The sequence below is a fragment of the Leguminivora glycinivorella genome, chromosome 19, assembly GCF_023078275.1.
Source record: "Leguminivora glycinivorella isolate SPB_JAAS2020 chromosome 19, LegGlyc_1.1, whole genome shotgun sequence".
NCBI lineage: Eukaryota > Metazoa > Arthropoda > Insecta > Lepidoptera > Tortricidae > Leguminivora > Leguminivora glycinivorella.
In genome coordinates, this window is record NC_062989.1 from 7,243,727 (window position 1) to 7,269,336 (window position 25,610).

General features: G+C 38.9%; 2 protein-coding genes across 2 annotated transcripts in view; one reads left to right on the plus strand and one right to left on the minus strand.

Moving 5' to 3' along the window:
- Positions 1 to 25,610, minus strand: part of LOC125236514 (flotillin-2) — a 490,988-nt gene that overhangs the window by 147,369 nt on the left and 318,009 nt on the right.
- On the plus strand, positions 9,933 to 23,615 carry LOC125236505 (glucose dehydrogenase [FAD, quinone]). The gene is made up of 4 exons (XM_048143326.1): positions 9,933 to 9,992; positions 20,409 to 20,771; positions 21,056 to 21,306; positions 22,025 to 23,615. Exons 2-4 carry the CDS (start codon positions 20,428 to 20,430, stop codon positions 23,392 to 23,394), a joined length of 1,965 nt encoding a protein of 654 aa, XP_047999283.1. The 5' UTR covers positions 9,933 to 9,992; positions 20,409 to 20,427; the 3' UTR covers positions 23,395 to 23,615.

Sequence of the window (25,610 nt, forward strand, 5' to 3'; positions counted from 1 at the left end):
CCTTTTTTATGAAATTCTACATATATTAGTTACAAAAATAATTTCCTATAACGTTTAAAACCCAGGGTTACTAAAAAAAAAACTATGTCAACGTCGTAAAGCCCAGGGTTGATTATTACATTTTAAGTAAAATTGTAGATTAAGTACATTACTTACTTTAAAAAATTTAAATTAAGAAAATTGCCTATTAGCTACAATCTTTATTAAAACTGAATTTACAGGTGGGTACTTAATAATACTCCATAGGTATACAAAATATTAGTAGAGCGGCGAGAGGGTCTCGGAAAAAGTTGATGTGACTGGAGAGTATACTGCTGACAAGTAGTATCGTTGTGATCGGTAGACTTTACTGAGTACGAAATAATGACTTGTCGCATTCTCAGACTGTGGGGGGGTTAACTATGACGTCACAAAGATCGCGGTCCCGGGTTTCAATTTTTTGCCAATTTGTCTAGAACCCCTTATCCAATTTTGAAAAATGAGGTGTCGATTGAAAGCGTATAACATGATGATTAAGATTTATTATATGTGAAAAGTATAGTTTTGTTAGTTATTTTTTAATTAATAATAATGCAAAAAATACTTTTTTTTTACTCTCTTTTTTGATTTTTGTGACTCAAAAAGGCAATGAAAACGGCCACTTAGCTAAAAAATATGTTATATAAATCATTTAACTACATTATTAAGCTATCTGTTGCTTTTTAAATTTCTACGATCGGATAATAAACAAGCAAACTACAACCACATACCTGTAGGCGGGGAGTACCGCTTGACACGCGTTCCCATACATTCGGCGTCTACCAAATTACACCTCGCGCAAAATTCGTTTCAAGCAGATATACCTCTAATCTTATTCATCGTAACCTATCAATATTGATATCATTTGAAAGCACAATTAAAGTACTTTAAAAAACAATGTCAATCATTTTTTTTTAAATCAATAATCGCCAGTCTGTGGTGGTTACAAAGGAAAAAAGTGGGTATGCAATTTGACTGGTTTCCTAGGTTTGATACCCTAGACGAGTTTAAAAGGGGAGGTAAAGGTGACATATGGGTTTTTCTCTGGCCTAAAAGCTACACAGAGGGTCAGGGGAGAAAAAACTAGGGTTTAAGTTTAGTTTTAAGTTATTTTTTCCTTTATTTGTTGATTTTATTGTGTTTAATTTTTTTGTAATTTTATCAAGGATACACGTTGGTTTCTTTTCTTTTTTTTTATACTACGTCGGTGGCAAACAAGTATACGGTCCGCCTGATGTAAAGCGGTCACCGTAACCTATGGACGCCTGCAACTCAAACAGTGTCACATGCGCGTTGCCACCCCATTAGAAACTTGTACACTCCCTTTTGGTGTGTTAAGTACACAGCAAAAAGGAGTGTACAAGTTCCAAGGAGGGTTCGGGTTGCCGACGACTCAAAGGACAATAGACGGAACAAGTTAGTTCCGTAAGTCCTCCCGTCATCAGCACACCGCACCCTCGTTGAGCTTTTGCTAAAAGTTGCCTTTTTTTATGAGAAATGTTATGAATTTCATGGCTTTTTCCGATAGAGACTAAAATTAACTTTCAAATAAGGCCACATAGTCATACTTTTACTTATATAATATTAAGGGTATGACTATGTATCAGTAGGCCACATAGTCATACTTTTACTTATATAATATTAAGGGTATGACTATTTATCAGTATGACTATGTGGCCTTATTTGAAAGTTAATTTTAGTCTCTATCGGAAAATGCCATGAAATTACAATTAAAGTACTTTAAGAAACAATGTCAATCATTTTCTTAAAATCAATAATCGCCAGTCTGCGGTGGTTACAAAGGACAAAAGTGGGTATGCAATTTGACTGGTTTCCTAGGTTTGATACCCTAGACGAGTTTAAAAGGGGAGGTAAAAGTGACATATGGGTTGTTCTCTGGCCTAAAAGCTATACAGAGGGTCAGGGGAGAAAAAAACTAGGGTTTAAGTTTAGTTTTAAGTTATTTTTTCTTTTATTTGTTGATTTTATTGTGTTAAATTTTTTTGTAATTTTATCAAGGATACACGTTGGTTTCTTTTGCTGAAAATTCCCTTTTTTATGAGAAATGTTATGAATTTCATGGCATTTTCCGATAGAGACTAAAATTAACTTTCAAATAAGGCCACATAGTCATACTGATAAATAGTCATACCCTTAATATTATATAAGTAAAAGTATGACTATGTGGCCTACTGATACATAGTCATACCCTTAATATTATATAAGTAAAAGTATGACTATGTGGCCTTATTTGAAAGTTAATTTTAGTCTCTATCGGAAAAAGCCATGAAATTCATAACATTTCTCATAAAAAAAGGCAACTTTTAGCAAAAGCTCAACGAGGGTGCGGTGTGCTGATGACGGGAGGACTTACGGAACTAACTTGTTCCGTCTATTGTCCTTTGAGTCGTCGGCAACCCGAACCCTCCTTGGAACTTGTACACTCCTTTTTGCTGTGTACTTAACACACCAAAAGGGAGTGTACAAGTTTCTAATGGGGTGGCAACGCGCATGTGACACTGTTTGAGTTGCAGGCGTCCATAGGTTACGGTGACCGCTTTACATCAGGCGGACCGTATACTTGTTTGCCACCGACGTAGTATAAAAAAAAAAAGAAAAGAAACCAACGTGTATCCTTGATAAAATTACAAAAAAATTAAACACAATAAAATCAACAAATAAAGGAAAAAATAACTTAAAACTAAACTTAAACCCTAGTTTTTTTCTCCCCTGACCCTCTGTGTAGCTTTTAGGCCAGAGAACAACCCATATGTCACTTTTACCTCCCCTTTTAAACTCGTCTAGGGTATCAAACCTAGGAAACCAGTCAAATTGCATACCCACTTTTGTCCTTTGTAACCACCGCAGACTGGCGATTATTGATTTTAAGAAAATGATTGACATTGTTTCTTAAAGTACTTAAATTGTACTTTCAAATGATACCAATATTGATAGGTTACGATGAATAAGATTAGAGGTATATCTGCTTGAAACGAATTTTGCGCGAGGTGTAATTTGGTAGACGCCGAATGTATGGGAACGCGTGTCAAGCGGTACTCCCCGCCTACAGGTATGTGGTTGTAGTTTGCTTGTTTATTATCCGATCGTAGAAATTTAAAAAGCAACAGATAGCTTAATAATGTAGTTAAATGATTTATATAACATATTTTTTAGCTAAGTGGCCGTTTTCATTGCCTTTTTGAGTCACAAAAATCAAAAAAGAGAGTAAAAAAAGTATTTTTTGCATTATTATTAATTAAAAAATAACTAACAAAACTATACTTTTCACATATAATAAATCTTAATCAGCATGTTATACGCTTTCAATCGACACCTCATTTTTCAAAATTGGATAAGGGGTTCTAGACAAATTGGCAAAAAATTGAAACCCGGGACCGCGATCTTTGTGACGTCATAGTTAACCCCCCCACAGTCTGAGAATGTGACAAGTCATTATTTCGTACTCAGTAAAGTCTACCGATCACAACGATACCACTTGTCAGCAGTATACTCTCCAGTCACATCAACTTCAAAACTAGACGACTTTTTTCAATTCCGCCGCCTTACTATATGTTCATAATGAAAATCTGTCACAAGCTAAATTATAGGTATCTGCACTGCACCTTAATTAAATTACTAAACTATTCGGAGGTCGAAGGTGATCGAGAGAAATGTCGTCATACAAAAGGGCGATAAAGTTGGTTTACAAGTTTGACAAGTTTCCTATAAGGTCAAGGTCCTTTTATACAGCTTTTATTAAAATAAATAACTAAATCTTGCAATCGCTTGGGGCCCACAACTAAGGAAAAGTAAATTGTAAAATTATCTGTAATGTCTCGAGAAGATGGATGAGGATCGAAATGTGAAAAGTTTATACCTGGGTCGCCAAGCAGGAGGACGACCTGCCGGACGCTCCAGGTATCGCTGGAGCGACATGGTGGAGCCGGATCTGTGCGAACTCCAAGTAAAGAATTGGCGAGAGGTAGCGCAGGACCGAGAAAAGTGGCGCTGTCTTGTATCGGAGGCCAAGTCTCATTTTGGGGCACTGAGCCAACGGAGTAAGTAAGTATCTGCCATGTTTTCGTGGAATACTTATGCAAAGAAGGACGAAAATAAAGAAGGAAAAGTATTAAATATACCCTTACTATCTAGGCAAATAAGTAATAATTTGCGGCACTCGCCAGACGTTGCTCGTAAATATATACCCTGCAGCAATTTAATTTAGGTAGTTGGACTCTACTCTACGGATGACGACATTTTTACGAAAATACCAATACTTTATAGTTCTGCAATGAAATTCTGCTTGATACCAATAAAACGAGATAAGCTCGCCTTTGTACATAACCATTATAATTATTCACTGCACTTGTAATTTGTTATGTGCAATTAAGTGTTTACTACTACTACTACTACTACTTATACTAAAACGTAATAAACAAGGTACACATAAATGCGTGACTTTACTCTCATCTCTGTTAATTTTTTGACCAATTCCTCATAAACATCGGTCCTGAGTGTCATGACCCTTTCAATTTCAGTTTTTTGCCTAAACCAAAATTTAGAATTCACACATCGCAAGAATTGCAGACATTGTTGGGGAAAATCTCCACATCATTAGGGCCACGCTAATTCCTACTATTAGCTAATAGTTGGCAACTAGGAGAATCAGACAGCTAACAAACGTAGAGACGGCCAGGCTGGTATACTTTGGTTACTTCCATAGTGTTATGTCGTATGGAATTCTGTTATGGGGTAAAGCCGCAGATATTCAGACGATATTTGTGCTGCAAAAGCGAGCTGTACGTTCCATATATGGACTGGGCGCTCGAGCTTCCCTAAGAGAGAAATTCAAAGAGGTGAACATTCTTACCGTTGCCTCTCAGTACATACTTGAGAATATTATGTATGCTAGGAAAAACATCCATGAATACAAGCTTAACAGTGATATCCATAACTATAACACTAGAAACAAACATAAACTTGCCGTGCCCTTCCACCGTCTCCGTAAGGTTAGTACGTCTTTCGTTGGGAACTGTACACGTTTTTATAACAAAATCCCCATTGATGTAGTGAACTTGCCACTCGGCAAATTTAAGTCACATGTTAAGCGCTGTTTGCTAGGTAAAGCTTACTATACGGTAAATGATTTTATAAATGATAAAAATGCCTTTAAGCCAGTAGCTTGATTATGGTAGCAGAAGTTTGTAATACAACCGTACTAGTATCCAGTAAAAATGACACAGCGTAATTTTTCTCATGTGATTGTATTGTATCATTAGTTATGTTAGTAGGACGCTTAGAGACCTTATACACCTCTAAGATTTTTGTTTTCATTATATAGCGTAGTAATATAAAATTTATTTAAAGTATGATAGTACACTGACCCTTAGAGACCTTTACATCTCTAAGTCACGTTGAGCATGTAATTAGTTATGTATAGCTATACTAGGCATTGTTGCCCTCTTTAATGTCACCTACAAGCTTAATGTCGTGTTTCACTGTGTCGATTTTTCTTTTGTCAATTTGCTGTTAGCTTGAACATGTCATGCTCGCTTAAAAGTCTTTGCTTACGGTGGCGTGTTGATCGGGTCGCCACCTTCCCGAATGGAGGTTGAGGGAGGCGATGGCTGAGATACGCGTCATACTCGTGAACGGGTGCTGTTTGTGGAGACTGGTCTGTTCAAGCTTACCTGGGCCACATGTTTTGTTAGATTATTTAACTTTACTTTTGAGCGGATTGCGAGACACTACATTCGGTTCTTGTAAGAATTAAACTTAAGTAAGTAATGTCTTAAGGATGACACTAGAGACCATCACGTTGTCGTTTAATTTAGTTAATTTTAGCTTTTGGACACTTAGAGACTTTATACATCTCTGAGATTTTGATTATATTTTATTTTAAAATAGATTCCTTACTTTAATGACCTTGTTGTCGTTTGATTAAGTTAATGTTAGTTTTTTGGACACTTAGAGACCTTATACATCTCTGAGATTTTGATTATATTTTTAAACTTAATTTGTAACCTTGATTGGCCCTTATTTGTAAACTATGGATTATTTGATTAAGTATAATATTTTTACTTGTAATATTCAGTCTTTTACAACTATTGAAGTATTATAGATTTCTTTTATCTTTGTATCTGTTTGCACTTTCTTTATGTATTGATTATAGTTAGTAATAATATGACATTTAGAGACTTTATACATCTCTAATTCTATATCAGTGTATAGCTACTTTGCTTATGATTAATATTTTTAGTTAATATTTCTATTAATTTCATTTGTTTAACTTTAATGAATACTCTGTAATGTTGACATGTAAAAGTGCCCCCGTGGCCTATTTGCTGAATAAATGATTTTGTATTTTGTATTTTAAGTATTCGATAAACGCAAGGGTATTGTAACATTACGTAAACATTGGTTTTATTGTGCTGTTTATCCATTAAAAATGCATAATCACAGGCATACTAAACTCCTATGCCCGTGGGCCGTAATTACCAGGGCTCGGATACCGGTTAAATTTTCAAACCGTTATCATGTACTTGCGGACAAACCTTTTCGTTTTTGCTCGAAAAACCGCTATTTTTAAACCGATTTTTAGAAAAACTCTTTCATAAAGGTTTCGTTCGATTAACCGGTTTAGAACAAAATAAACCGGTTTATTCCGCAGCATGATAGGTAATACTGTTCTAACCAAACAAAAAACTCGCTGCGAGAACTTAGGTATAGGTGCGTCTCGCCGCTCGTCGAATAAACCGGTTTATTTCGGTTAAAAGTTCTCATAACGTTCGCGTTCTTTAAAAAGTTCGTAGTAAAATCGAAATAAACCGGTTTTAACCGGTAAAAAATTAACCGGTTCCGAGCTTTGGTAATTACATCGAAAAAGGACTACCAAGTTAACAAAACGCGGACGGGCTGGAATATGGTTTTCTTTAAAAATATATGTAGCTACAGTACAAGGTGCAGAGTACAGTACAGGGTAGGGGTAGATTCGATACCCATTTAAATGTATATCGTATGCCATTTGCCACCAAAGTGGTATAAATTATGCTTTGATCGATTCGGCTAGCCCGGCTGGCGATACCCATTTAAATGTATATCGTGCATTTATTTGCCATCAAAGCAGATAAATCAGCCGATCGATGGGTACCACTACCTAGTGAGTACCACTAGGTAGAAACTGTCGATTGAACGATGCCATCGATCGGCTGATTTGGCGTCTGCTTTTAGATAAGCTAAATGCAAAAAAGGTGTGTCTTGTGTTGCCGCATTATGGCTAAATTCTATTCTATATATTTAGCAAATTGGTCGATCGAGTCCGGACCACCACACTGTACTCCAAGACGCAAATTATCGATCTAAATAGCTCGGAAGGCGGTCAAACTTAAATAGGACCACGCTGGTCACGTCGCCCGAACGCCAATTGAGTTGTGGGGTAAAATCACAACTGTGTAATCATGACTCAATTGGTAGGTTGCTTAAGGTGCCCGCGATAACTCAAATTGGGGAACTAGCAGTCATGGATAGCGGAATGAACTGGACTCTTTTTAGGAGTGGCTGGACACGGCTCTGAATAGATATCAGTGGAATATAATGAAGGGATGGCCTTGCTACGCAGCCTGTCCTGTATGTCTCGAGCTCATGCCTGTGGACATCACGCCGGGCACTATTAAAGTTGCGCAAGACACTTACAAAGCGGCTCGTGAATCATAATGCCGCCTCAGAGATCAAGAAAGTTGTCATATATACGAGGAAAATGAAAAATGTGACAGTGTTAATCCGTCGATTTTTTAATCATAAGTCAGTAGGTGTTCTACCTTATGGTAAGCGATCGCGATCACCGAAGCCTACGGACGCATTGGAAAACCACAGGAGTATTATATTGTGCGTTACCAACTGCTTTTGTGAAGAGCATCATACTTACATATTGTAGCTATTCGCGACAACCTTTGTCGATTTGTTTTTTAGGACAGTCAATAAAGATTTACATAAAAAAGAAGTAACTAAATGCTAAAAACATCTCAGAATGTTTTGTTACTTTTACATACTTCCTCCTTATTACTTTTAGAGATTTTTTTACAAACACATATTCCATCTTTATACTTACCCATCTCTCGTGAAACTAGTTGCAGATGCATATGGAGTCACGTACCTGCAACAGACAATATTATTACATAAGTGGACGCACGAGTATATGGACATTTACCCTTACCGTGCCGTTACATTGCAAGGCAAGCCACTTTGGTTCTTGTGACAGAAATTATTAATTGACATAGTTTAGTGAATATTGTACTTATAGAATATTGAGATTTCATGATTATACAAACAAGATAAAAAAATAAAGTTGTATTATAGATAGAATAGACGGTTAAGGAAATCTTGTCCCCAATAAGAACACTCCCGACTAATTCAACCGTTCGTTCGGGAGCTACGATGCCACAGATAGAGACACACACAGACAGACAGACACGTCAAACTTATAATATAAAACCCGTCGTTTTTGCGGGAAAAAAAGGACGAATTTGAAAACTACAGAGGCGAAAGTTCAACGTCCCATTGAAATTTTAATTTTGCTCCTTTTTTAGTGGCAAGATTTGCTTGACCGTTTAATTCAGAAAGAGGTATTATTAAGTATAGGTACATACATCTCTAGCGACAGTAGCGACGCATGAATTAGAACTATTGTCTGAAATTTCCATACAGTATCTAAAGCAGAAAAAGAGGTAGCTGCTAAAATATTAATATGAATATATCAGACTAGAGTTGGCACAAGGATTATGTTTCGAAAGTAACTTGGTCCTTCGATGTCTAAAATCGTCGGCGCATGGCACGCCGCACGTACACACATGATATTATAGTTATGTTGAAAGACCCTTTCTATGGATTTAATTCTACTATTAAATTGTAATAGCTAGTTTAGCCTAGTTAATAGCGAATCTCTTCACAAAGGTGGACAAAGGTCCAAATTACTTTTTAAGCGCGAATTTAGCATGAATTGTGCTCCTGCTAAAACTGAAGGCTCATGAACTCCTGGAATGTTTCCATATACATCCTACTACTGTCACATTGTTAAAGATTCCAGGTCATTAAATAACACTGTGGTATGTGCTGTACCTATCATGTGAAGACAGCTTGTTGCTGGAAGAATGATCGACTCTGTCGATATGCGTACCGCAGGATTCACTTTCACTGGAGTGATAAACTCGAAAAGATCTGTTCGCCCTCGGAGTACCCCACTGCCATGAAGTGTCACAAAAATTAAAATTTTGAAAAAACCCCCGACCGCGACATAGTGGACCGATTTTCCTGAAACATGGCTAAGAACACTCCCGACTAACTCAGCTTTCAGACAAAAAAAACTAAATCAAAATCGGTTCATCCGTTCGGGAGCTACGATGCCACAGACAGACACACACACAGACAGACAGACAGACAGACAAACAGACAGACAGACAGACAGACAGACAGACAGACAGACAGACAGACAGACAGACAGACAGACAGACAGACAGACAGACAGACAGACGGACAGACAGACAGACACGTCAAACTTATAACACCCCTTCGTTTTTGCGTCGGGGGTTAAAAATAGGGCAGAATGCAATTCTCTGGTGACGTCAGCCAAGAACCTCTTTAGGTCAGTGAAGCAGGTAAGCGTTAATTAATACCTGTTTTCATCGAAAGCCATACATTTATCTATGTTGTGTCCAAAAACAATAGACATTTTCACGACCTTCGACCTCTGTCAATCCATCATCACGAAATAGTTACATCAAGGAGCGTAAATTCGCGTCACCAAATCCGACCTTGAAAACGTCACCCATCGCGTAAGTTACAAAATAAGGGACAATTAACATTGACCGTGTGGTGTTGCAAGCAACTCCTGCGCACGCCGTCAGTGTCGGCTTCGCCGCGCACAACACACCGCGTATAGTGCAGTGCAGTGTCTGTGATAAAGGATTGTATGTGATAAGGTAGGCTCGCGATTTCAATTACTAATTCTTGTTATAGTGATGGGACAGGAAGATAAGATCTTTAAATAATGTAAGCTTAAATTTTATGGACAGTATAGTTTTATCTAATTTCTAAGATAGCCTACTATAAAAAAATGATTTTTTTATTTAATAATGATAATTATTATTTTACTGCGAGATTACTATAGGTAATTAAGATATTCTAATGAACACGTAAAGTACATTAAAAACGGAAAAATTTTTACTCATGGTAATAATCTGTGTTTTAATTAAAGCTTTCGTTACATATCAATCGTAAAGTATACTTACGTATATTATATTATTTTCCCTTTCCTGTATTTTTCTAACGTAAATCGTTATCCATTTTCTAAGTCACTGTAGTATTTTTTCAAACGTGTTATATCAATAATTTACACAAAATTTAGCAAAAACCAGAGTCATTTTCTGAGCAATATTTGCAGAGTTCTATCTACTATCTAGGTTAGGACTAAGCTCGCGGTAAAAGGTATTGGCTGTACTAGTTGCAGGTATATTCTCTTGGCATTTAGCCTTCGAAGTCCTCTCTTAAAGCGTAACTTTAAGATTTAACCGGCTTTGGAAACAAAACATCTGATCGTAGATGCACTTTATAAAGTGCTCCAAACATCCGCAATGTATTAAAATCGAAAGGTCAAAAGACAAGGTCCAATTTCTCAATCAATATATTCGTATTCAATCAATGATGACCAGTTGTATGTTATTTCAAAAATAAAATTTGTTTATTCGCATGTATACAAGTAAGAACTACTTAGGTACCTACATAAAAACTACGATTGTGCCCTACAAATCCTACAATGTATCTTCAATGAAAATGTAATGAAAAAGCTATGCCGGTTGTTCCAAACTTTCTTAAATCCCAAATATCTTCCCTCTAACTATGAAATATCATTTTATTTATTTATTTAAACTTTATTGCACAACCAAAGAAACATGTACAAATGGCGGACTTAATGCCAAAAGGCATTCTCTACCAGTCAACCATTGGGTTAAACAGAGACGTATATGTTGGTGCCGGAGAAATAATATTGTATTTCATCCTGGATCCCGATCCGTTAAACTAAGTAGAACTTCTGCGAGATAAATGCATTGCTAAATAAAAAGGCATACTAAATATTATTATAAAAAAAATGTTTTACCCTATGTGAGATGCTATTGGCAGAAGAGAAAACTTGCTGTTGATCAAAATAAGTAATTACCTACAGTATTATTATATCAAGACAATTCAATGCTACACAGGCTATGTTTACGATAATAGCCCGTTGCCTTTGCCACAGTATAATAAAGAGTACTATCGTACAGTATGGCCACTCCCGCTCCCCGCTGAAAGTGCCGCCCACCCCCTCTCGGTTACCTAACAGTTACCGCCTGTCAAAAACGCGAACAGTCGACCTGTCATATTTCACTCATACAAGCATAGTACGCGTTCACCTACACGAGCTTAGACTGTGTGCTAGGAACGCGCCTCTTTCATATATTTTATCGCCAGTGTCCGAGGTGTGCCTTTGCTGAGGTTTCGATCGAAACTATTATCCAGTTAGAGCGATTCCGCAGTCGGGAGTGTTTTTTAAAATTTTAATTTTGTGGTTAGCTTATTTTTAATGAAAAGTAGGGACATATGTAGCTGTGTTTCGATATGCAGTTATGCAAGTAATTGTAACAAAATATTGTAAATCAATAATGTTAATATCCATGGAGCAAAATAAGGACTAAGTGTGTACGGAAAGGCGATCTCACAGGGCGATCTTGTCTTTAAAATCATCTCGTCAATTAACGCGTTTTCACATTATACACTATGTAACATAATTGCCGAAGATAAATCCTACGGTTTATACATTACCTTCTATAGAACCTTTAATTTTCATGGTGTTTATTTAAAAAAAAAAGGAAGTGGTACCTATTCGTAACCGCTATTCGATACCGGTTATGCTCTTAAATGGATCACCAGCATTAATGTTACATCCTGTATACGATCCGATTTCGAATGTAGGAAGGATACGTCATACGAGTATTATTGTCAATGGCAATTGCCGAAGTTGACGTCTTCATCCGATATCGGATCAGATAATGTGAAATTGAAGTTAAAGCCGTCGTGCAAAATATTCTTCGTGAAGTACCGGTTATACTGGGTAGGTGTTCCGTTCTACTTACTAAGACCTTCAATAGGGGTGATCAATATTTGTACACAAACACTGTCATACAGGTTTCTGAGTAACATTGATAATGACCTACATTTTTCATTAGAGTGATAGAACTGTCAAGGCTGAATACAAAAAGTTACACGGAAACCACTTTTAAAATTATAAATTCTCCAAATACGAGTAAACAGATCACTCGTAGTGTATTATAGCGTCACGTCAAATATTAGATTTTGACACGATATGGATCGGTCGCGGGTTTGAACCCCGGCTCGTACCAATGAGTTTTTCGGAACTTATGTGCGAAATGTCATTTGATATTTGCCAGTCGCTTTTCGGTGAAGGAAAACATCGTGAGGAAACCGGACTAATTCCAATAAGGCCTAGTCATAGGTTGTAAGGTTAATTTTTATTTTTGCATAACTTTGTGGTTCTGTCATTGTAATACAAAAGTATGCATGGTCAATGCTCAGATGTCTAGATTAAGATGAGCACAGATACTTATTCTAGACGACTGATACTCGTTAGAATAATTTTATCACTGAAAGTATAACTTATTAGTCAACCATTAGTTTTGCAATACATAGCCACATGAAATTCGTCATTTAGAATCTGCAAACCTGATATGCAAACTCGCTTTGCAGGATAGAGCCTAATTATTAACTACGAACGAATGACAATAACGATTTATGTCATTTAAATACAGTAATTACTTCTACATTAAGATTGTCAAAAACTAAAATCGATCATTATGGCAAAGATTAGCAAAAGCCGGTTTATTTTGCAAATACAAGTTTCGAACTCACAGCGTTCGTAGTCAACGGGTGACTTAATCCGTTGCCACCTTGGATTTCAGTTAACATCCGGTAACCGAAGTCGATCATTATGGCTAAGATTAGCAAAAGCCGGTTTATTTTGCAAATAAGTTTGTCACCATGGTAGCCAAATAATTGCCACCTAGGAAGTTAACACCTAAAAGTCTTGAAACCATCACTACGCTCAAAATTTATGAATCCTTTGCTTCGTTCGGAATTTAATGTACGCCCACGCCGTAAATATGTTATGACAAGTATACTATTTTGTCATTTTTAAGAAAGTTTTTGAGTTACTTGGTTAGGTCTATTTTTACCTATATTTTTCAATACACTTCAGAACAGTAATACAATACAATACAATACAAATCCACTTTATTGCACAACCTCAGAAATGTACATAGGAACACACACATTACAATAAATTTTATTACAGAGGTAAACAACAGGCGGCCTTATCGCTAAAGAGCGATCTCTTCCAGGCATAACTTAAAATAATAATATAATAATATATATGGTAAATATGTTTCTGAACACAAAACACCTAAGTTAAATATTATATTTAAGCAATTTAAGCATACAGGTGCTCGGCATTGCTTAATAATAGAAAACTAAGTGTTTTCTTGAACTGCGTCAATAACTCGTCTCCTGCATTTCACAAGTCTCCACAAAACTGTCGTTTCCGGTCCTAAACAAAGACACGCATTTTTCCAGCACGCGGCGACCTTGTACGTACAGTTATCAAATATATCGGAGCGATCTAAGCGCTCACAAATATCTAAACAAACCTCTATTGTCAAAGCGTGTTGAGATATTTTTGAACATCTCGTCAGCGCTGATGTTAGTGGCGACTGAACATAAGATGAACACTTATAATGCTTGAACACTTTGACACCGATGTTTCTTTTGCTTCAATTTAGTAGTTATGTGACGTGGTGACAACTGCTGAAGATAAGCATCGTAATCATAATACACCTTGCCTTGAGCCCTTTATACTTATTTGACATAATTATCATAATAGATGTTACAATCTTGGTATGATAACATTAGATTTAAAAAATATTATTTCAAAGAAGAAGGATCTACTGCAACGATTTCTCTTTAAAAAACAAAGCAATTAGGTGTTGCTAAAAATGAAATCTTTTAAGCGTAATACTCTAATATAAAACCTAGGCCGACCTTTACACTAATCAGTTCAATTTTTCAGATCAATAATAAAAAAAATCATAATCTGAAAAAAAAAACAGAACGAGCTCATTTGACGAACCAATTAATCGAATTATTCTACTTACAATACATTAGATTAGACAATAGAACACTAAGAACTAATAAAGACTGTAACGAAAATATCTGATTGGTAAAACAATAATACTTTATTACCAAAGCTCTAGGCAATAATTAAAATTAAAATCAAAAAAGTTAGCCATGATTATGGCCATATTGTTAAAAATAATCAATTGAACAAAGGACAATCGCCATACGACTATCTTGAAGAGAATATCCGTGAAAACCATTCATTTATTCATTCAATCATTCAACTATTTTCTCAACTATTGTGTCGATAATATGAACAATGTTCAGCCAAAGCATGTAATCTCGCAAATTCAGATTTCCCAGTAAATGAATAGACATTATAATAAAGAGGTGTCCCAACGGACGAAGTTATTACTGTAGTACGTGTTTTGTAGTATGATTTACAGGTATAATCAGTAGATTATTAGGTATAGTTATTATATTTCGCACACGTGAGAATCAACTATTTGACAGACGTTTTAAGTATCTTCGGTGTTACTGATTTTTTTCTGGAGTTACCAAGATATAGAACTTCTAATGAACAAAGTTTGTTATAAAATTCGTTATGTAAGGGTGAAAATTTACGAAAATTTATAAGGTTTAAAATCTGTGGATAGATCGGTCAAAAAGTTGATTGTTTATCGGCTCCAGCACGCTCCAGTCAGACAAAAAGTTGATAAGCCCTCACGAGTTCTGGCCTTCTGACTGGCAGTTGTGGCAGAGGACACTCAAGGTTAAGCCAGAAGATTTTTTGAAAGATCTTGCCGCTATTTAAGATCATACAGTTTCCAAAAATATAAAAAGCAATCTTGAGACAAGTTTCGCTGTATAGTGTATAATGCATAAATAATCCTAATAATGAACTGGCATTGGATTTCTTCGCTCCTTATGTTCATATTGCCCATGCTATACAGCCCAGAGAGAAAAATTTGCTATCGTTCAACATGTCAACAATATAAGCCTATCAACGAGCAATGCGATTGGTGACGCAACGCAGCCTTATTCCCATACGCTCGATGTAGATAATGAGGATACCAGGGCCCGTAGCCAAGAGTACAGTCGATCACGCTCTGAACAATCGCATCTCTTCGTCGCACCAATACGGAAGAGCGATTGAGAGAGATTACATTCTTTACGGAGCGTCAAAGATTATGCAATAACGATCTTAGCTACGAGCCCTGATAGTGTCTACAATCAGTTGCAATTATGATTTAGCAAAGTACGGTCTTACTAACTAACGTGAGAGACCTGAGAGTCGATATGTAACGCTGTGGCTTGCGTGGGCGACGGTCGCGCGATGGTCGCGCGACGGCGATGCGACGCATACGAAATCAAACCTTATCGATATGGAAGTATGAGACGCGACGGCGACGGTCGCGCGACCGTCGCCCACGCAAGACACGGCGTAAGAATGTTTCTCTACAATTATAATGCGTAATTATGTATCTAATACCTAAGTAGGTGATTAAGTTATGGGTTTGCGTTGGATAGTTAGAAACTGCACATAAGAATTACACCTCAGGCTATAGAATCTTTGTGTCGAAAAGTTGACAATGGTCAAAAATGGTTATCAGTACCTACATATAAAGTAGGTACGCTCAAGCATCGGTAAGCTTATAGCATGCGTACGCGCGCATGTTTTAGCACAATTTTTGCAGTTGATCAGATTAACGGACGATTTCTCATACTATCGATGTTAATAGATGTGATTCCACCCTAAGGGTTCCTAGTCAACCTATAGCCTATTATAGAGGTAGTTGACTAAGGACCCTTAAAAATGCCAAAGTCCATGAGCTATGTATAACCAAGCAACCTATGCACACAACAATTCGACAATCAAATAAAACTGACTAAAGCATTCATTACAAATAATGATTGCAGGTATGCTGTAATGCCTAATTGTTTGGTTCCGCAAAAAAATGCTTCCCTAGCGTTTTCTATTGAGTCATAATTAGGTGGTTTGCATTGGTTTGTAATTACTACACATTAAGACTAGATAATTGTAAGAGTTATGCTATTACATTGTAGTCATCAATGAAGCCTAAATAATAGAACCTTCCTAATTATTATTGCCCCTCATTTCCTCACTTCCTTACCACAATTAATGGTACCTAATTAATTCTGCTAAGGTAATTATTTGACGGTCGACAAGAATCAGATATTGGAAGGATTACACGAAGTTATGTAGCTCTCTACATTTATAAACAGTAAAGCATTAAAACAATAGTTCAGATTTACCCTTCGAAGTACCTTAAAATAATTAATATTATGTAACGGCATTTCTTGACGCTACATGGCGATCCTAACGGTGTTCTTACACGAGCAACACAATTGCCAGCAATTCACATACCGTTGCCGCGTTTGTTGTTGTTCAATACGCACCAACTAACTATGGAGCAAACGCGGCAATGGTGTAGTGTGTGAATTGTGGTGTGTGTTTCCCGTGTAACAGCACCTTAACGCAGTCTTGCTCTGTCGGTGTCGCGCCACTACAAAAGAGCGATAGGGATAGCTAATAGCTACGATACGATTGTAAAGGTAGGTACATGTTACCCAGTGTTACACCTGTTTGGATATATGTAAGCGATTGTTCTTGGATGGCTCAATTAAAAGGAGGGTGAATCTAGATACTAATTTCTATGGAATACTAGTACTCAATTTACATAAATGGCCATTTTTTCAAAGTTGTCTACCCCACTTTTTTTGGATTTGGACATTTTTATTTGGTTTCCAATCAGAATCGCGAGCTCTTTCAATCCTTATAGGAGCAAAAAAGTGTCCCAAGGTTTTTCTCCCATTCCGTTAACATTTTTTCATACATTTTGTATGGCGGTAACGGAATGAAAGGTTTGAAAAATGTATGGATATCTTGGGACATTTTTTTTCTCCTATCAGGATCGAAAGATTTCGCGATTCTGAGTATGAGTCGCGTAAAAAATATGGGTATTTTTTACTAATACCCGCGCGTAAAAAGTGGGATGAACAACTTTGAAAAATATGGCCCAAATACATGCGAAAAACATTGTCCTCTATACTTCACCAGTCGGTTAAAATTATCATGGCCAAGTCGAAGAACGTTTCAGACATTAGGCGATTTAATTACCTCCTATGTAGATAAACGTGTACGTTTCCTTGCTTACATACGTTAGTTACTACGTTATTCAAGATATTAGGTAATATATACTATTTACTAGAATGTATATTTCCAATGAGGAGGCACACTCAAAGGACAGATGGCGCCACCCTATTAGTCCATTGCACAGATAAAGAATTTCATACGTAAGAGGTAAGAGCGAGAAGCTAATTATTTTTTTCTCTCACATATATGAATGACAGTGACATGCCTGGACACTTACACAGTCAGTGTGCCTCCTCAGTCCTCATTGGAACCCTACACTGAGAGAAAATACAACCAGTTTTCATGTTCGTTCAACAAGTTTTTTGGTTAAAATAGCGCCTACGTGCTCTTTGGTTCAAACAACAAGCTACTTGTCATTTGAATCGGCAATATATTTGAATCGACAAGTCGATTTTATAAAAACAACCTGACACATATTGTTTTAAACATACGTTTGGCTGATTCAAACGGATAAACCGCAACAAGTCGAACTTGTTAAATTCACAATGCAAATTTCTCTCAGTGTAGGTCATCAATATGCCTAGCAACATGTACAGTCAACCAATTGGATCCGTAGGCCACTCTACAACCATGTCAAAATGACAAGCAGTAAGAGAGTTCTTACAATCTGATTTATAACGTCACTATGACATAGTTATATAGTGGCCTAGGGTTTCAATTGGTTGACTGGTACAAGCTTAACAATAAATCCTTATAGCTTCAACAAAACACAGATGTCACAAGCCGTGTCAGTTTCGTGTCCCCGCCAGGCAACCTCAAACCATACAGCACGTCCTGAGGCACATTATCACGCGATAATGGCCTCTATTACTACGAGATAATGATCTCATCCCATATGCACGACGAGAGTTACGTTACACCGTTATGTAATAACAGACATGTAACTTGTAACGACTGGTAATCCTGACACGATTTTTTATGAACTTTGTATTTTTATCTGTGGTGTCAAATTCCCTAATTTTATAAAATTTTAATGTGGCTTTTCCTGACAGAAGGGTGCTTTAAGTTTATTAAGATATTTAACATTTACATATATAATATAAATATATAGATGAAGTACCTAAATAAAAACTGTCGACATAGCACACCTCAAGTTAGTCTAAGTAATTCACGTATCAGTATTCAGTGATAAAGAGTTCAACGCGTCACTACAGTCGCGAGAAAGAGCAAAACATGCTCCCGGCTTATTTTGGTCTCTAAGTGGTGGTAAAAGTCTTCGTGTTACTGGTATATTTTCTACCATCTGTCCCCTTAATTTAGATAATTTTTTTTTCAGGTTTAGTGAACCTAACAATACTATTACTGTAATAACTACCTATCTATGCACAAGTAGGTATTATATTCATAATAATAAGAATGACTCTACGGCCGATACGGCCACGGCGACTGCTTTCAAGTCCGTTGGTGTCTCCGGTGCTCGCAAATGGCTGGCATAGCCAATCTTGTTGGTAAATGTTCGTGGACACTGCGGACATGTAAGCACACCATTGATAATTATAACCTCCAACACTAGACTCCGCCATTTGCTCCTATCCTGTGAGATCTGATGCCACTTAGTCGCTTGAAGGTCACACAGGTCTTTCTGGATCCACCGGAGCGCGCCGTGGTGAATGACATACTTACATCGATCCCAGCGCGCCCTCACGAACGGCAAAGGAGGTGAAACGCCGGTGTGGGTGTGGGATTCCCGCCTCTCGCTAGGCGAAGGGAAAGAAACGGCGAGTCGCAAGTCCCACACATCGTGCATAACTTGCGGAATGCAAAAAAAGGCCTTTCTGGTCCACATCAATCCATCGATACCTGGGTCTTCCGACCGGACGTTTCTCAGCAGATCGGCAAAAGTAAAGCGATTGACAGTCTCTATTTTTAACTAATCCCAAGTAATAGTTGCACAAACCCAACAGACGACAACAAATACATATGTGTAGCATCCTCGGAGAAATGCCGTAACACTGGGTTGTAAATGCAACGCGTATAGTAGAAGTCGACGAAGGTCAATGGGGTAAGGAGTTAGACAATTATTTAAATGCAATGAAGTCGAGTGATGCATTTTGATGAGCTTTTTGAATTGAAAACAGTTTTTTGACACTTTTGTTAACTCGCAGTTTTTGAACAACTTATTTGCATGTTTACAGATACTGCGAGAATGGAATTTTCTCACCAAGCAAGATTTCTATTATTTAAGTACATATTGCGGTATTTTCGGTGTCTATTAAAAACTTTATTTAGAACCAATATACATAGTCGTATATAACATATTAAATTGAAATTCACAGGCAAGAATGAAGAAATATTCATAACTTCAGTAGGTACTAAAACAAGATACGGCTACTAAGAGCAACATCTTAAGCGCTGCATAAACGTTGCAAAACTACTTAAGTACCTATGGATTTCGTAAACTTATCACACTTTTATTAACATTGTTAAATCGACACAACTAGGGAACAAATCAAATAATTTTATTGAATATATCAAATTATTTATATATCAAATTATTATAAATATATTAAATTATTATAAATATATCAAATTATTTTATTGTCTAGTGGTGAGGACGTTAGCCGCGTAAGCTGAAGACCCGGGTTCGATTCCCGGCTCGGCCACCAGTGGGCCCTGTCGTTTTTTTATTCGTGTATGATATCTATTTAAATTTATAATTGTTAAATCGTTTAAATTCTTACTTTCTTTTCTTACCTTTTGATATTTGAATCTGATTTTATTCTGTTTTCTACTTGTATGTCATATTTAGAACTAGAGACCCGCCCAGGCTTCGCACGGGTACCTTCAAACCTTCCAGAATCACTCAATTCATTAAAAAACGTTGCGTAGTAGTTTTAAAGATCTGTGATTATATAAATAAATCGACTTTGTTTTAAAGTGATTATTCAAATAATGGCCTAAAGGAAAGAAAGAATGAATGACGGAAGGAATGGAATCTCTATGATGACTGCTTTTATTTAAATCACAAACACCTACAAGAGTGTTTTTTTTCTTCCAGTACAATGAAGTGAGACAGCATGGGCATCCTATCAGTGGCCTCGACGGCCGCGACGTCCGCTCTCACCATCGGCGGCATCAGCAAGCTGACCTTCATCCCAGCCATGCTTGCCACCATGGCGTACTTCAACTACGAGTTACTGGACCCTGAGAGCCGTCCTTTCAACCAGAAGTACCTGAGGGAGCAGTACGACTTCGTCATCGTCGGTGGAGGCTCTGCTGGTGCTGTGATGGCGAATAGACTTTCTGAGATTGAGGGGTGGAATGTTCTGCTGCTGGAAGCTGGTGGTCATGAGACTGATATAAGCGATGTGCCGTTGCTGTCGCTGTATTTGCATAAAAGCAAGTTGGATTGGAAATATAGGTGAGTTTTTATTTGAGAGACCAGTACATCGTTAGCGGCGGCTCCGCTGAAGTTTTGATGTCCAGTAACGTAAGCTTTCTGAGCTCGAGAGATGGAATATTTTCTTGCTGGAGGTCGTGAGGCTAATGAAAAAATTAGAAAACGTACTTTCTAGACTGAATACGTGTTTTTATGGCACCTAGAAGATGAGATTGCTTCCTAATTCATGATAATCAATGATAGTATCTAGTAGAATGCTCAATTATTTCATACATGGTCATAATGGAACCTCATATGCTTTTCAGAACCCAACCGCAAGAAACGGCGTGTCAAGCCATGGTCGACAAGCGCTGCTGCTGGACGAAGGGGAAGGTGCTCGGGGGCTCCTCAGTCCTCAACACCATGCTGTACATAAGAGGGAACCGACGGGACTTTGACCAGTGGGAGTCCTTCGGCAACCCGGGCTGGGGGTACGAGGATGTGCTTCCTTATTTCAAGAAGTCTGAAGACCAAAGGAATCCTTACTTAGCGAGAGACACGAAGTATCATGGGACAGGTAAATATCGTGTTATCGTACATATTTGTTATCGCTTTATAAATTCACGCCAATAGGAATGTTACTTCAAGATGATCGACACTACGATATTCGTATTGGCATTGAATTAGTGTACCCCACAAACTACGAATCCTTGATTGGGCAAAAGGTTAATAATATACTCCGTATACCCATTTAAAGGTTAGTACAACGATTCAACTTCATCCAAGCCGAGCGATTCCTACAGACATCAGAAAATGATCTAAAGAAGATAGAACCTGTATAGGTATGTAACTATGTATCTGGTATAAAATTGGACGTGAGTTACAATTTCGGTTTTTCACTAGTGTTGTTTTTTCTCAAATCATGTTGGTTTATTCGAGCTACAGGACCTTAGACCTGACCTCTTGCCCCTTGATAATTCCCGTTTATATTTAAGTGCGCTTTCAAACGTCCTCTTGCGACTTCAACTTTCAAATTCGTCTTGCGTCAAGCGCCAGCCATATTAGATACTGTGCCAGGGCATGCAAGTAATGTTAATTATTAACTAATGAGAGTAATGAGCATGCGCTATTGCATGAGCTAAGTTTCAGGAAGACGCATGTTGAACATTAAAGCGCAATGTTTATGTGTTTCCAAAGTTATTTATGAGTATAACTGCGAGCTGTAGGGTTACCAGTTTAGAAATGATGATCTTTAGTTCAGCCAAAAATGTAATCCGAATGTTTTTGGTTTCCAGGTGGATACCTCACTGTTCAAGATGCTCCTTACAATACTCCTCTCGGAGCAGCCTTCCTGCAAGCCGGTGAAGAGATGGGATACGACATCGTGGACGTAAATGGTGCGCAACAGGTTGGCTACGCCTGGTACCAGTTCACCATGAGGCGGGGAACCAGATGCTCCACCGCTAAAGCCTTCCTAAGACCCGTCAGACTTCGGAAGAATTTACATATTTCCCTCTTTTCTCACGCCACGAAAGTGCTGATCGACAAAAACAGCAAGAGAGCTTTCGGTGTTGAATTCATAAGGGATGGGCAAAAACAAGTTGTATATGCAAAACGGGAAGTTATACTATCAGCTGGAGCTATTGGATCCCCTCAACTTCTCATGCTGTCCGGCGTAGGTCCCGCCGAAAACCTACAAGAAGTTGGCGTAGAAGTTATCAAAGATTCTCCTGGAGTCGGGGAAAATTTGCAGGACCACATAGCAATTGGTGGCCTTGTTTTTAAAATAGATTATCCTGTAAGCTTAGTTATGAACAGGCTTGTAAATATTAATGCCGCTTTACGATATGCAGTGACAGAAGATGGGCCACTAACGTCGAGTGTTGGCCTGGAAGTAGTTGCTTTTATAAATACAAAATACGCCAATGGGACTGATGATTGGCCTGACATAGAATTCATGATGACGTCAGCATCTACTCCATCCGATGGAGGAACTCAAGTTAAAAAGGCTCACGGACTCACGGATGAATTTTACGACGAAGTATTTAGTGAAATCAATAATAAGGACGTTTTTGGTATATTTCCAATGATGCTTCGTCCAAAGAGCAGAGGTTACATTAAGTTGAAATCTAAGAATCCTCTGGATTATCCCTTGATGTACCACAATTACTTAACGCACCCTGACGACGTTGGAGTTCTACGGGAGGGAGTGAAAGCCGCCGTGGCTGTTGCAGAGACTAAAGCCATGAAGCGCTTCGGAGCCAGGTTCCACGACAAACCTCTTCCAAACTGCAAGCACCTCCCGCTTTACACAGACGAGTACTGGGACTGCCTAATTCGGCAGTATACTATGACCATATACCATCTCTCGGGGACAGCGAAAATGGGACCACCGAGCGACCCAATGGCTGTCGTGGATCCTGAACTAAGAGTATATGGGGTTAAAGGTTTAAGAGTTATCGACGCTAGCATTATGCCGACTATCACAAACGGAAATATCAACGCGCCTACTATTATGATTGCAGAAAAAGGTGCGGATCTTATAAAGGCAAGCTGGAAAGCTTTACCGCACAAACGGGGACGGAGGTCCTTAAAGTGTACTAGATTAGAACAGTTAGGAATAAGGAGTAGGACTAACAGCCCGCTCTGTAGAATTGAAAGATGACGACAAAATATTTTATAGGAACATTATTTAGGCCATAATAATTTTAATAAATACCAAAAGTACATGACAAAGTATTAGTAGGTTGGGCGACACTATTTCTAGTCTAGAAAACATCGACAAACTAATACTTGAAAATGTGAAAGAAACCAAAATGAAAACAATAGGTTAACATTTAATTAAGATACTATGTAAGTTTGTAAATAAATGTTTAGTTACTCATACTCGGATGGTTTTTCTTAATACAACACATCACAATCTTCAACATTACTACCATTGTCAAGTTCAATCCGAATACCGATGTACTCGATACACGATTTATTGAAATCGGCTCGATAGAAAAAAATTGCAAAGATTGGTCTCGAGTTCATCATTAAACGGTTTATGTAGTTCAATTATTCACTTAGTTGTCTTTAATTAATATTACAATAACAAATGTGAACGACGCAGGAGACGTCATTTAAATAAGTTCAAAATTGTAAATTAATTGATAACTTAGCTTAAGTAATTCTGAAAATAAATGGTTGATCTCTGCTTACATTCATTTAAGAGGCGGGCCTCAGGTCGCCTAGGCGGCCTGAGCCCCGACCTAGAATCTTATAAGATTCAAATTAGAATAAGAAAAATCGATTGCATAAGAATAAATAAAACAAATCAGTGTAGTAGTAATAAAGTTTATTAAAATAAATGACAAGTTCTGAAGGGCTAGGGAGAGCGCATGCGCGCGCAGCCTAGGCGCTAGAAGGGTATGCACGCGGGGGCGCGATCGGCCGGGATTCGGCTATAAAACCGAGCCCCGATCGCGCTCCGGCGTCAGTTTGTTCGAGCCGCGCCAGAAGAAAGAACCCTCCCGAGCCCTCCGGAACTAGAAGAAAGGAAGCAGTGTGTTATTGCCCGTCCTGCTCTCACCCCTATGACCCGATCAGCTGATCGGCGAAAACAGCTGATCGCCTTTCGATACCTACAGTCCACATATCTACGTACGATCTCATTCGTATCTAGGGCCGAACACTCACATTGTTTGGTCCTTAGCGAAGCCGGATCTCTGAAGCAAGAAGAAAAAGGGCAGGATGGCAATAACTAGAAGCAGAAACGGAGCTCGGGAGGAATCATCTGGCAGCGGCGGCACTAATACGAACACCGATAACACGTCCGCTACCGCTGGGACGTCCGCGACCGCTGGGACGTCCGCGACGGACGGCACGTCCGCGACGGACGGCACTACCGCGACGGACGGCACTACCGCCACGTCCGACACCGACGCCACGGGCACCACGACTGGCACGGGAACCACGGCGGACACAGAAGCAACGACGGAATCAGGAGCAACCACGGAGGGTACAAGCGCGGCCCAAGAAGAGGTCACGCCCGAGGATGCCGCCGTCGCCGCCACGCCCGCCGACACCTCTGGTATCAGAGCCACGCCCGCCGCCAGCACCATAGCCACGATCGTCGAAAAACAGCTGATGCCTCCACCGCTCGGCACGAAGAGGTGCGCTAAGCCCGCTCGGTCACACCGATCCAAGGCCTCCAGCAAGAGGCTCCTCGCGGAGCTAGAGGCCAAGGAGAAGTTAGCCGAGCTGGAGCTCAAGCGCATCGAAGCCCAAGCTACGCTGGCAAAAATCAGAGAAGAAAGAAGAAACCTCTCCTCGTCGGGTGAAGACTCCGAACAAGAAGAGGAAGACCTCGGCCCCCAGAGATTAGCCGATTGGTTCGACCGCCCGATTCAAGACGCGGTCGAACACCACGCCGCGCGCCCCCCTGCGCACCGCGCGCGGCACCACAAGCAGACAATGGATGTGACGTCACTCGCAGCAGCCCTGACCGACGCCCTACAAGCGAACAGATCGAACAGGAAGTACCTGCCAGACCTGCCGTCGTTCAGTGGACAGTGCGCGGAGTGGTTACAGTTCAAAGCCGCTTACAACGAGTCGGCGCCTAGTTTCGCGAACAGTGAAAACGTCGCTCGCATAAGAAAGAGCCTCAAAGGCGCCGCCCTAGAAGCCGTCAGTGCACTCCTCATCAGCCAGCCGCGTCCAGACGATATCATCAAGGCCCTGGAACGCCGCTACGGGAGGCCCGACGCACTACTCCTGAACGAGATGGAGAGAATAAAGGCCTTGCCACGACTAGCCGAGAGCCCGCGCGACCTGTGCACGTTCGCCGGACGTATCGCCAACGCCGTGACAACGATCGAGATATTGAAGAAGCCTCAGTAT